Source organism: Physella acuta, unplaced genomic scaffold (genome assembly GCF_028476545.2).
Source record: "Physella acuta isolate Inbredline_101_S28 unplaced genomic scaffold, ASM2847654v3 ptg000340l, whole genome shotgun sequence".
In the NCBI taxonomy this organism is placed as follows: Eukaryota; Metazoa; Mollusca; class Gastropoda; family Physidae; genus Physella; species Physella acuta.
In genome coordinates this window covers 48835-62500 of record NW_026731859.1, presented here as the reverse complement: position 1 = coordinate 62500, position 13666 = coordinate 48835, and the positions used below count along the sequence as shown (strand labels likewise).

Below are 13666 nucleotides of genomic sequence, written 5' to 3'. Positions count from 1 at the left end.
ATGTAATATTTTAAGAATCAATGTTTTTTAATTTGCAAATGAAAAGAACTTAAATATATATATATATATATATATATATATATATATATATATATATATATATATATATATATATATATATATATATATATATATATATATATATATATATATATATATATATATATATATATATATATATATATATATATATATGTTTACTTTGAGGCTACATTATCAACTAATACGATAAAACTAAGATATCGCCGCGTTTCGCTGGCAATTCATTAAATAATAAACCGGGAGTTATCTCCCCTAAACTTTCTCGAATATTCTTATATGAAATAACAGGGGATAGCAACTCGGGATATAGACATGATTTTTAATCCCTTTTAAATACTTACACTTTCCAAAATAGAATAAAATATCGTAGAAAAAAGAATTGCACACCAAGTGAACGCCAAATAAAATGTGCATAATAGTGCGGAGTATTATTAGTATTTTTAAAATTCACATGCGTTGTTTTTTGTTTTTTTTGAGACATTGGAAATAGCGTAAATTACTACTTCCGGTCAACGGAAATTACTCAAAATTTGATAGAAGGCAGAGAATTAGATATTTTACTTACTTGTAAAATTTCGTTTATCTATCTCAAATGGTATTTAAGTTATAGGCTTTTGAAAAATTGAAAGTAGAAAAAGTTCCACTTTCGATTATCGGAAATCGCTCAAAAGTTGATACGGGTCTACGATTTTGATATAATACTTATATATGAAATTTCATCAACCTAGCTGTAACGGTACTGGTACTCAAGTTATCATGTTTACACAGACACATACACACACAGACATACGGACACGAATGCAAAACTATGTTTTTCCGACTCAGGGAGCTGTAAAACGTCTAGATTTGCAAAATCTCGATTTTTTTTTCACGATTACAAGACTTTCTCTATACTTCGTATATACGAGAAAGTAAAAAGAGATGTGAAACATTGTGTTTTGTTTCAGGTTTGTCTCGGCTTTTTCTTACAACGGGATTGTCTTGTTGACTACGGCAATGTTTGAAAGTCCAGACGGCTGCCACGGTCAGACAAACTCTTACAATAGCTTTTACTATGCTAGTTTCAAACGTATCCCAATTTCTACGATCCCACTTGCCAGTATCCCAGTATTGCACAATCCCACTTGCCAGTATCCCAGTATTGCACAATCCCACTTGCTAGTATCTCAATCATTATAGATAATAGTTTCGCTGTCTGTCTATCTATCTATCTATCTGTCTGACAAGAACGCTCTAGAGAAAAGACAAGCAATTTAAAAACATGCATAGTAATTCGAAAAACGAAGTATGACGTCGACACATTTAGCGCACAGAGTAGAAAATAATATCAAGCCGGATAGTGCACACATTGATATGACGTCATTGATTTGGTCTAATTTGGTCTAATCTAAGTGGTTTGCGTGAAGTTTCTTTCATACAATTCTTCGGGTAGGGGCGAAGCCCCACCCCCGCGTAAGAACGTCTGAGCCCCCCCCCCCCCCCCCTCCTCTCCCCAACTCAAAAGAAATTTCCTCATCGATACTCTATAATAAAATTACCGCCTAATTAATGTGTCTAATCTAAAAAGTGGTTTTCTTGCAATTTCTTTAATGCAATTCTTCGCGTAGTGGCTATGCGCGACACCAGTGTTTCTTTCAGACTTTTTCCTCCACGGAGAGGGGTGAGGGTACTTGAAATTTTCGGGGGCGGGGGTAGAATTTTCGGGGAGGGGGCGGACACTGGAAAAAGTAAATAATTATATTTCGTTGAATGGGACGATAGACATGTTTTTTAGGGGGGGGGGGGGGGTGGGGGGGTGGTGGGGGGTGGGTGGGGGGGGGGGGTTTTAGTTTAGAGAAAAGAGACAGCACTATCAGCCTAGCGCCCGGTGTATCCTTCCTCAACGGGCCATTTTTCTCGTCTATAATAATAGTTTCGCTGTCTCTCTATCTATCTATCTGTCTGACAAGAACGCTCTAGAGAAAACACAAGGAATTTAAAAACCTGCACAGTAATTCGAAAAACGAAATATGACGTCGACACATTTAGCGTAGAGTAGAACATAATCTCAAACCAGAGAGTGCACACAGTAATGTAATGACGTCATTGAAACATTGAAAAAAAGGAAATGTTGTCTAATCTAAATGGTTTGCGTGAAGAGTTTCTTGCATACAATTCTTCGGGTAGGGGCGAAGCCCCACCCCCGCGTAAGAACGTCTGAGGGGGGTGGGGGTGGGGGTGGGGGGGGGGGGGGTTGAGTGGGGGGGTGGTTTTAATTTAGACTTTTTCCTCCCCGGAGAGGGGTGGGGGTACTTGAAATTTTCGGGGGCGGGGGTAGAATTTTCGGGGAGGGGCGGACACTGGAAAAAGTATATAATTATATTTCGTTGAATGGGACGGTAGACATGTTTTTTTAGGGGGGGGGGGGGGGGGTTGTGGGTGGGGGGTGGGGGGAGGGGGGGGGTGTGTGGGGGGGGGGATGGGGGGTGAGTGGGGGGGTGGTTTTAATTTAGACTTTTTCCTCCCCGGAGAGGGGTGGGGGGTACTTGAAATTTTCGGGGGCGGGGGTAGAATTTTCGGGGAGGGGGCGGACACTGGAAAAAGTATATAATTATATTTTGTTGAATAGGACGGTAGACATGCTTTTTTTTGGGGGGGGGGGGGGGGGGGGGGGGGTGGGGGGTGGGGGGGTGGTGGTGTGTGTGTGTGTGGGGGGGGGGGGGGGTGGGGGTGAGTGGGGGGGTGGTTTTAATTTAGACTTTTTCCTCCCCGGAGAGGGGTGAGGGTACTTGAAAATTTCGGGGGCGGGTGTAGAATTTTCGGGGAGGGGGCGGACACTGGAAAAAGTATATAATTATATTTCGTTGAATGGGACGGTAGACATGTTTTTTTGGGGGGGGGGGTGGGGGGTGGTGTGTGTGTGGGGTGGTGTGTGTAGGGGTGGGGGTGGGGGGGTGGTGTGTGGGGGGGGTGGTGTGTGGGGGGGTGGTGTGTGGGGGGGTGGTGTGTGGGGGGGTGGGGGGTGGGGGTGGGGGTGGGGGTGGTGTGTGTGGGGGGGTGGTTTTTGTTTAGAGAAAAGAGACAGCACTATCAACCTAGCGCCCGGTGTATCCTTCCTCAACGGGCCATTTTTCTCGTTAATACTAATAGTTTCGCTGTCTGTCTATCTATCTATCTGACAAGAACGCTCTAGAGAAAACACAAAGAAAATAAAAACATGCATAGTATTTCGAAAAACGAAGTATGACGTCGACACATTTAGCGCACAGAGTAGAAAATAATCTCAAACCCAGAGAGTGCTCAAAGTTATATGACGTCATTGATTTTCGCGTTAACATTGAATAAAAAGGAAATGTTGTCTAATCTTAATGGTTTGCGTGAAGAGTTTCTTGCATACAATTCTTCGGGTAGGGGCGAAGCCCCACCCCCCGCGTAAGAACGTCTGAGCCCCCCCCCCCTCGGGGAGGGGGCGGACACTGGAAAAAGTATATAATTATATTTCGTTGAATGGGACGGTAGACATGTTTTTTTTGGGGGGGGGGGGGGGTGTGGGGGGGGTGGGGGTGGGGGGTGGGGTGGTTTTAGTTTAGACTTTTTCCTCCCCAGAGAGGGGTGGGGGTACTTGAAATTTTCGGGGGCGGGGGTAGAATTTTCGGGGAAGGGGCGGACACTGGAAAAAGTATATAATTATATTTCGTTGAATGGGACGGTAGGCATGTTTTTTTTTGGGGGGGGGGGTGGAGGGGTGGGGGTGGTGGTGTGTGTGGGGGGGGCGGTGTGTGGAGGGGGTGGTGTGTGTGGGGGGTGGGGGTGGGGGGGTTGTGTGTGGGGGTGGGGTGGGGTGGGGGTGGTGTGTGGGGGGGGGGTGGGTTGGTTTTAGTTTAGAGAAAAGAGACAGCACTATCAACCTAGCGCCCGGTGTATCCTTCCTCAACGGGCCATTTTTCTCGTCTATAATAATAGTTTCGCTGTCTGTGTATCTGACAAGAACGCTCTGTCTGACAAGAACGCTCTAGAGAAAACACAAGCAATTTAAAAACATGCACAGTAATTCGAAAAACGAAATATGACGTCGACACATTTAGCGTAGAGTAGAACATAATCTCAAACCAGAGAGTGCACACAGTAATGTAATGACGTCATTGATTATCGCGTAAACATTGAAAAAAAGGAAATGTTGTCTAATCTAAATGGTTTGCGTGAAGAGTTTCTTGCATACAATTCTTCGGGTAGGGGCGAAGCCCCACCCCCCGCGTAAGAACGTCTGAGCCCCCCCCCCTCCCCAACTCAAAAGAAATTTCCTCATCGATACTCTATAATAAAATTACAGCCTAATTAATGTGTCTAATCTAAAAAGTGGTTTTCTTGCAATGGGACGGTAGACATGTTTTTTTTGGGGTGGGGGGGGGGGTTGGGGGGGGGGGGGGTTGGGGGGGGGTGGAGGGGTGGGGGGGTGGTGTGTAGGGGTGGGGAGGGGGGTGGGGGGTGGTGTATGGGGGTTGGGTTGGTTTCAGTGTTTCTTTCAGACTTTTTCCTCCCCGGAGAGGGGTGGGGGTACTTGAAATTTTCGGGGGCGGGGGTAGAATTTTCTGGGAGGGGGCGGACACTGGAAAAAGTATATAATTATATTTCGTTGAATGGGACGGTAGACATGTTTTTTTGGGGGGTGGGGGGGTGGTGGAGGTGTGGGGGGGTGGTGTGTGGGGTGGGGGGTGGGGGGGATGGGGGGTGGTGTGTGGGGGGGGGTGGGGGGTGGTGTGTGGGGGGGTGGGTTGGTTTCAGTGTTTCTTTCAGACTTTTTCCTCCCCGGAGAGGGGTGGGGGTACTTGAAATTTTCGGGGGCGGGGGTAGAATTTTCTGGGAGGGGGCGGACACTGGAAAAAGTATATAATTATATTTCGTTGAATGGGACGGTAGACATGTTTTTTTGGGGGGTGGGGGGTGGTGGAGGTGTGGGGGGGTGGTGTGGGGGGTGGGGGGTGGTGTGTGGGGGGGGTGGGGGTGGTGTGTGGGGGGGTGGGTTGGTTTCAGTGTTTCTTTCAGACTTTTTCCTCCCCGGAGAGGGGTGGGGGTACTTGAAATTTTCGGGGGCGGGGGTAGAATTTTCTGGGAGGGGGCGGACACTGGAAAAAGTATATAATTATATTTCGTTGAATGGGACGGTAGACATGTTTTTTTTTGGGGTGGGGGGTGGGGGGGCGGTGTGTGGAGGGGGTGGTGTGTGGGGGTGAGGGGTGGGGGTGGGGGTGGTGTGTGGTGGGGGTGGGGGTGGTGTGTGGGGGTGGGGTGGGGGTGGTGTGTGGGGGGGTGGGTTGGTTTTAGTTTAGAGAAAAGAGACAGCACTATCAGCCTAGCGCCCGTTGTACCCTTCCTCAACGGGCCATTTTTCTCGTGTTAAATATTAGCCGATTTACTAGAATATCAACGATTTGCAAGTATCCCCATGTTATATTTACCAATTAGCTAGGATCCCAACATTACATTTTACCTAATTTACTAGTATCCCAATGTTACATTTTACCCAATTTACTAGTATCCCAATGTTACATTTTACCCAATTTACTAGTATCCCAATGTTACATTTTAGCCAATTTGCTAGTATCTCAATGTTATATTTCAGCTGAGTTGCGAATATCCCAAAATTAAATTTTAGCCTATTTGGGAGTATTCCAATTTACAATACAAATATTAAAACATGCATAACGCTAAGTTTTACAAATTAAATCAGGTACCGACGTGAAGATAAGTGACTTTTCTACTTGCTTTCTTGAATGCAAATCCTTAACCACTGAAGACTACATAGACCTGACGTGGACAACTGTTGCTGAATTCCCAGGTTTATATAAATATACATATAAGCTATATTTAGTTATTTAGCAAGTGTATGGGTCAATGAGAGCAAAGCAAATTAAACACCCACAAATCACAAACTACTACCACTAGTATAATGATCCTGCATAAACTATGTATGTTGTTCTATTTTAGGACTGTTCCTCACAGCTTTTTTACTCAATAAAATTGGTAGGAAAAAAACTATGATAGTAGAGTTTGGCATCTTTGCTGTCGTCGTTCTATTGGTCAATTTCTGCATGACAAGGTAATTATTTTATTGTTGATCTATTACATTTTTTTTTTAAATTTTAACTTCATTGTATTTTGGGCATTTTAACCTATATTTATTAACTGTAAAATGTCATGCTTCCATCTAGACTCCGAGGCGTAGCGAAAAATGGGGGGGGGGGGGGGTACATATGTCCCCGGGCGCCGACCCTAGGGGCGCCAAAATGGGTTGAAAAAAAATTTCAAGTTCATTTTAGCTGCAGTTTTGAATTATAAACATTAAAAAATATATGGTAGGGGGCGCCAAATTGAAAGTTTGTCCTCAGGCGCAGGGAGGGGTCGCTACGCCTCTGTCTAGACGAAGTGTGCGCAAGGACTTCACGGTTGTGTTTTTACCTTCTATTTCAGAGCTCTTTTGACATTTCTTTTGTTTGTTGCAAGGGCTTTTATTTCAGGGGCATTTCAGGGTGCTTATGTTTATACTCCTGAGGTAAGTGCTCGTGATTTTAGAGAGTATTTGTATGACAGTGCCCAAAGCATTTACGTGCATGAAACCACTACCTTCGAGCAGAGAACGATATTGTGCTTGCTAAAATATTATTAGGAGATAAGGCCGCAGCCCAAGGAAAGGGAGTAGACATAATCAAATTTTAAAATTGTATAATCAAGTACAACGTGTTAAAATCTGTTGCGCAGAGTATACAATCTATTTGTTAATTATTTAGCTACTAAAAATATCAGTTAAATGTAACGTTTTGAATGTATGTGATGTTGAGGCAATTATTAAAATAAGGATCGAGTTTTTAGCATAATATGGCTTATAAGTCTCGGTCTCTCTCGCTTAAAATTCGAAATGTCGTTAGGGAGAATATTTTCGCACTAAATTCATTGTTTTGAACGTGATTCTAATTAATAACAAAAATCCTGGCGGCTATTTGTTTCTAGGCCTCGTTTCAATATTTTAGAATACCAAGAGTATCCTAAATGCAATAGTTATAAAAATGGTACTAATTATAGGGGCGTCAAACTAATTTTTTTAAAACGGTCTCAGAGCTTTTTTGAAAGTTGCTATGTCAAGAATTCATTATTCTAAAATAGTGGGGTACTAAATTAGTTCATATATTACAAGTAGTAAAAAAAAGTTATGACGTTTTAAAAAGTTGGTTTTTAACATTTTTTTTTCCAACTCCCTAGATGGTGCCATGTTTGAGAGGTTATATCTGTAAAATTATATCTCACAAACACAATCTTTTGAACTCAAAACACACATACACAGGGAACTGACTCAATCTTTTTCAAACCTCAAAAATAAGTACATCATTTAAATTAATTGCATTGACATTGGCTTTTCTCACTTTTGGATAAAATTAAACAGGGAAGTAACAAATTTTGTACATTTTTAAAACATATTTGATAAGTATATCAAAAACGCTTTTTTTTTTAATTTAAGTAACATGTATGCCTATAACAAGTACGTTCAGAAAAGTGCAGAGGTTCACAATCTGTCGAAAATGCGTCTTTTAAAAAATAAACCCTAAACTTTCTCGAATATTCTTATATAGACATAATTTTTAATCCTTTTTTAATTACTTAAACTTTTAAAAATAGAATAGAATCTCGTAGAAAAAGAATTTCGTACCAAGTGAACGCCAAATAATATGTCTAATAGTGTGGAATATTATTTGTACATTAAAAATTCAAATGCGATTTTGAGAAATCGGAAATAGCGTCAATTACTACTTCCGGTCAACGGAAATTACTTAAAATTTGATAGAAGGCAGAGAATTAGATCTTTTACTTACAGGTGAAATTTCACTTATCTATCTTAAACAGTGCTCAAGGTATAGGCTTTTGAAAAATTTAAAAGTAGGTTAAGTTCCATTTCCGGTAACCGGAAATCGCTGAAATTTGATACAGAACTACAAATTTTATATAATTCATACACATACAGACATACGGACAGAACAGCAAAGCCCAGTTTTTTCGACTGGATTACGCATAGAACGCCGAAATTTTGATAAATCTGCATTTATAATTTATGCCCGATTAAAATAAGTCCCCTATCATCTGTGTATGATGAAGTAACTGAGGTATAAAACTATGAAATCTCAAAATTTCATGTGATTTTTGTGCACGATTACAATACTTCCTCTATACTCCAGAGGCGTAGCAACCCTTTCCGGCGCCCGGGGACAAACTTTCAATTTGGCGCCCCCCCCCCCCACGGGAACAAATTTTCAATTTGCACCCCACCTCAAACATTCGATTTGCACACACCCCATTTGTTTTTCCAACCCATTTTGGCGCCCCCAAGGGCGGCGCCTGGGGACATATGTACCCCCCCCCCCCCTCGCTACGCCTCTGCTATACTCTGTATACGAGAAAGTAAAAATTATAAAAAATAAATTATGACACATATAGTATATCAGGGTACATAGAAATATAGAATAACCATATCTCTTAACGGGAAAACAGTCTGTGTCTGAGATTGATTTATATGCGATCCAATGGTGGCTGGAGCAGTGCTAGGGTCACATAAACAAAACATTTTTTGTTGAAATAATTATTAGTCTCAAGAACCAGTATTACATTTAAAAGTAAGAACATCCTAATATATAAAAAGCCTTGTGCGCTCTTCTCTCTCTCTCTCTCTCTCTGTCTGTCCGCAAAATATTTTCGCCGGACATCACGTCAGAATCGGCAGCGATATATGGATACCTTTATACGGACTTTTATTCAAAATAATATGTTAGATGTTTTAAATGTATAACCACAATTTTATTTAAAGAAGAAAAATAAAAAATAAAGGCGTATTCGAATGTAGAGAAACAGTATTATTTATGCAACCGGAAAAGTGTATAAACTTGGGAGAAGAACGCATTTAACAATGACGTCGCTTATTGTTTACACTAAATAAAACGAGAGCACAAAACTGATGACGTCATCTTCCGAGTTTAGAATTTTTAAAAAATTAACTATTTCATTCAAATATGATTTAGAGCTATGTACGCTATGAAATGTATACAATACGATTTTCTCGGTCTAAACTTAAAAAGATTATTTTATCTATTTGGATTCTAGATCTAGATATTGATCTAGATCTAGATATTCTAGATATTCATATAGATCTAGAGATTCTAGATCTAGAGATTCTAGATCTAGAGATTCTAGATCTAGATCTAGATGATCTATAAAGCAAAGTTGTCGGGTGCCCGACAGGGCACTTCCCGGCGCCGCAGGCGCTTCAAATTTGGCAGGATCTTGCCTTGGGGCAACAGAACACGGGGGCCGGTTGGCCGAAAAGTCTACGATGAGGGGGTCAAAACTGACCTCGACTGACCGGCGCCTTATATGGGCGAATTAATTAAGCATTCAAATTCTCAATGTTTTCGAAAGCCTAAGCGAAGCTGGGCAGCATGCCTAGTTTATTTAGAATGCCTCAGGGGATGAATCTTTATGTTATAAAAGTGTATTTATACATAGTTGATTCCATAATTATTGCGATATGGTAGGGCTAACCAAAATACACTTGCTTATTAAATACAACTACGAAGGCTAAATACATAACCACACTAGTCTTGCATTCTCACCTTAGTACCTTAACAGTCGTTCTTCACAACTATAATCTGTAAATATGCAATCAATAGCCACCATAAACTGTCAGCATAATTTAGAGGATAAGTTTTGTTCTGTTTTCAAGTTGGTAAATTTAAAAAAGATTTACCGTGGCGTAGCACGGGTATGCAGCTAACGATCACGTGACCTTTTATATTTAACAGATAAAAAATATTCAGCTTTCATAATAATAATATTTTTACTAATATTTAGGAAGAGATCCACGTTTTTTCTTTATAGTTATTTAAATAGTAGTGTATTATTATATATTTAAATAAAATAATTTATTTTCTACTTTTTAGTGCATTATTACATAAAAGCTTGTTATTAGAACGTTTTTTATGATTTTCTTAAAAAAAATTATTTACAATAGTTCCATGGCTAAAAACTTTAGCGCACCTAATGAACAGGATAACGCGCGTATGATAGTGCGGAATAGTTGGATACAACTGCCTACTGATTTGGACACAATTTTAACTAACTCATACAAAAATTACTTAGGAATCAAATTAAGTCAAAAAAAATTTAATGTCCGATTGTATTCTCTTCATATTTTGACCCACGAGCCAACTTTGAAACGAATCTGTCACTTAGAAGTGCCCGAAATTTGCTCGATGCGTTTCGATCTATGACGACTGACGGTAGACTGGACGAGGAAGCAATTTAAATAAAAGCTTGTAAAAATATTTACATTTCGTTTGAAAAATACTAGATCTAGCTGGCAAGTCCGAGAGCGAGAAGTTAGTGACCTACTTATAAGCTATAATTCATTATCACAACGGTACATAAACACCTAAAATTTGCTCAACACTTTTTTATTCGGACTATGACCGGTCGCACCAAGTCAGTTCGCTAAGAAATATTTCGGACATTGACCAGTAATGTGAGGGGATATTGGCCACGTCGAAAACTGGCCAGGAAGTTTTTTTTTATATTAATTAATTATTTTTTTTAAACTTGCATTAGTGTATGTTATTAGTTAATGAAAACTTAGATGAATGTGTATGATGGCCGGTTTTGTGTTGATAAGAATAAGAGTGGGCGCTGTTTTGATTTTAAAAAGACATTGCCGCTCCAGACTACAGAAGCATGATTTATACCAGACTGAATGAATTAATCGTGAAAAACTAGTCTCATAATTAACACCTAGAGTCATGATCATCGGCTGCAATATATACCTCCTTTCTTCAGGTTTATCCTACAACTATGCGAGCACTAGGCCTTGGTACCTGCAGTGGCATGGCTCGTTTAGGCGCTATAGTGACGCCTTTCGTCGCGCAGGTAAATATTTAATAATTAGTATATAACAGGCATTCCATGTATGCTTTGGTAGCTCTAGGTGTATGATTGTATGAGATAAAATTATGTGGCCAATTGAATCACCCCTCTAGGATTATGGTTGTATGAGATAAAATGTGGCCAATTGAATCATCCCTCTAGGATTATGGTTGTATGAGATAAAATTATGTGGCCAATTGAATCACCCCTCTAGGATTATGGTTGTATGAGATAAAATTATGTGGCCAATTGAATCACCCCTCTAGGATTATGGTTGTATGAGATAAAATTATGTGGCCAATTGAATCACCCCTCTAGGATTATGGTTGTATGAGATAAAATTATATGGCCAATTGAATCACCCCTCTAGGATTATGGTTGTATGAGATAAAATTATGTGGCCAATTGAATCACCCCTCTAGGATTATGGTTGTATGAGATAAAATTATATGGCCAATTCAATCATCCCTCTAGGATTATGGTTGTATGAGATAAAACTATGTGGCCAATTGAATCACCCCTCTAGGATTATGGTTGTATGAGATAAAATTATATGGCCAATTCAATCATCCCTCTAGGTCTTGCTCAAGGAGTCAGCCTATGCTGCCATTTCTTTATACGGCGGGATGTCAATCGTTGCCGGTATCGCGGCTTTTCTCCTACCCATTGAAACAAAAGGACAAGATCTGAAGGTAAATGCACGTTCTTAGGTTGGGTTTTAAGCTAAAGTATTAACTAGTGGAGAAGACGGGCGATCAAAATGAAAACGGTTGTATTTCTTGGGTCTAAGGCTAAAGTATTAACTAGTGGAGAAGACGGGCGATCTAAACATATATGGTTGTATTTCTTGGGTCTAAGGCTAAAGTATTAACTAGTGGAGAAGACGGGCGATCTAAACATATACGGTTGTATTTCTTGGGTCTAAGGCTAAAGTATTAACTAGTGGAGAAGACGGGCGATCTAAACGTATACGGTTGTATTTCTTGGGTCTCAAACTAAAGTATTGACTAGTGGAGAAGACGGGCGATCTAAACATATATGGTTGTATTTCTTGGGTCTTAGGCTAAAGCAGGGGTCTCCAAACTACGGCCCGCGGGCCGGATGCGGCCCGCGAGGTCCTCTCATCCGGCCCGCTGAGATATTTTTGTTCTTGGAAAAAAATGTTTGTTAGAGGTGGCTGAGGAACTTTGACCAGACATTTTTTTTTTAATTTGAATATGTAGCTTTGGGTGCAAATACCATTTCCCTCCTTGAAAACTGCAAACAAGTTTCGCAATTTTTCAATTGCATATGAAATGGATGAGTCGCTGGACAGTTGTTCCATGTTTTTGGAACAAGTACAGGGCAACAACTTGACGCACTTTCAGCTGTGCAAGGTCTTCATGGATGAAGCAACAGCTCTGTTTTCCACATCATTTGCATGCGAGATCATCAAGGACTTCCAGCTGCAGTTTTCTGACAAGGATTCAAAGGCAGAAGAAGTGAGACTGTTTCAAACCCCAATCGAAGCAAATGTAACCAGTTGCCCAAATGAACTGCAGATTGAGGTCATTGAATTGCAAGCAAATGACCTCCTTAGAGACAGGTTTAAAAAATGGCGGATGGGGTTTTAGCCCAAGGAGAACAAACTTGGACCTCGAGTGTGTTGTCGGTCCCCGACAGTGTTTCTTTCAGACCTTTTCTCCTGGGGGGGGGGGGATTTTAAAAATGTATATGTTTCTATATAAATTAGATTTCGTTGGGGGGGGGGGGGGGACTACACCATCCCAAAGAGATGCATGGAAGAAATTCTGGCCCCCGAACTGATATTTGATAGTTAATGCGGCCCTCGGGCTGAAAAGTTTGGAGACCTCTGCTCTATAGTACACTTAAAAAACTGTAGTTAACTAAACTGTAATAAAGCGTAATCCTTTTTCTCTCGCTTTGCAGGAATCTGGTGCTGAAGTACCGAAAAGAAAGCAGAAAACCTTAGATTTTTCGTAGCTCTATAAGAATCCAACCATAGCAGTTTAAGAATTAAAAACTGATGGATTGCCCGTGCTAACTAGTGTTAGCAATCTAGGCTACATTTTATACCTATATTCTCAATTTAATCAATATTTATGACTATATATATATATATATATATATATATATATATATATATATACTTTCATTTATATGTATCAGAATTATTCATTTAATATAATATAATAGCAATACCGATTCTTTTTTATAATACCAAAGTTTGGTGAATCTTTTTAAATGTACAGACTGTGGAACAGAACCAAACTAAACACAAAAGAAAACGCAAACACAACGTAAACACAAACTCCAAAAAAAAAACGCTAACACAAACATAACCCAAACACAAAAGAAAACATAAAACAAACACAAACGAAAACACAACACACAAACAGTAACACAAACACAAAGGAAAACACAAACGCAAAAACAACGCAAAGGCAAACACAAACGCACACGCAAATGCAATAAAACACAAACGAAAACTCAAACCAAACACAAACCTAAACGCAAACAATAACGCATAGCATAAACACAACTTAAATGCAATCATTTTATTTTCAACAAAAGTCCGTATCTCCATTTATCGCTTAACATACTGATCACATAGCTTCAAATTTTTTGCGGACAGAGGGAGAGAGAGAGAGAGAGAGATGTGTTATAAATGTCACAATACGCATACAACCTA

General features: G+C 40.2%; 2 protein-coding genes across 9 annotated transcripts in view; one reads left to right on the top strand and one right to left on the bottom strand.

Annotated features, from left to right (window-relative positions):
* LOC131941017 (synaptic vesicle 2-related protein-like) overlaps nt 1–13072 on the top strand; it is a 21697-nt gene extending 8625 nt beyond the window's left edge. The window contains 7 exon segments of the mRNA XM_059299990.1: nt 990–1066; nt 5750–5857; nt 6007–6118; nt 6490–6571; nt 10888–10977; nt 11553–11666; nt 12904–13072. Of these exon segments, the coding sequence (XP_059155973.1) occupies nt 990–1066; nt 5750–5857; nt 6007–6118; nt 6490–6571; nt 10888–10977; nt 11553–11666; nt 12904–12957 (637 nt within the window). The 3' untranslated portion in view covers nt 12958–13072.
* The window catches only part of LOC131941016 (calcium/calmodulin-dependent protein kinase kinase 1), a 69080-nt gene that overhangs the window by 38388 nt on the left and 17026 nt on the right, over nt 1–13666 (bottom strand). The window lies entirely within an intron of this gene.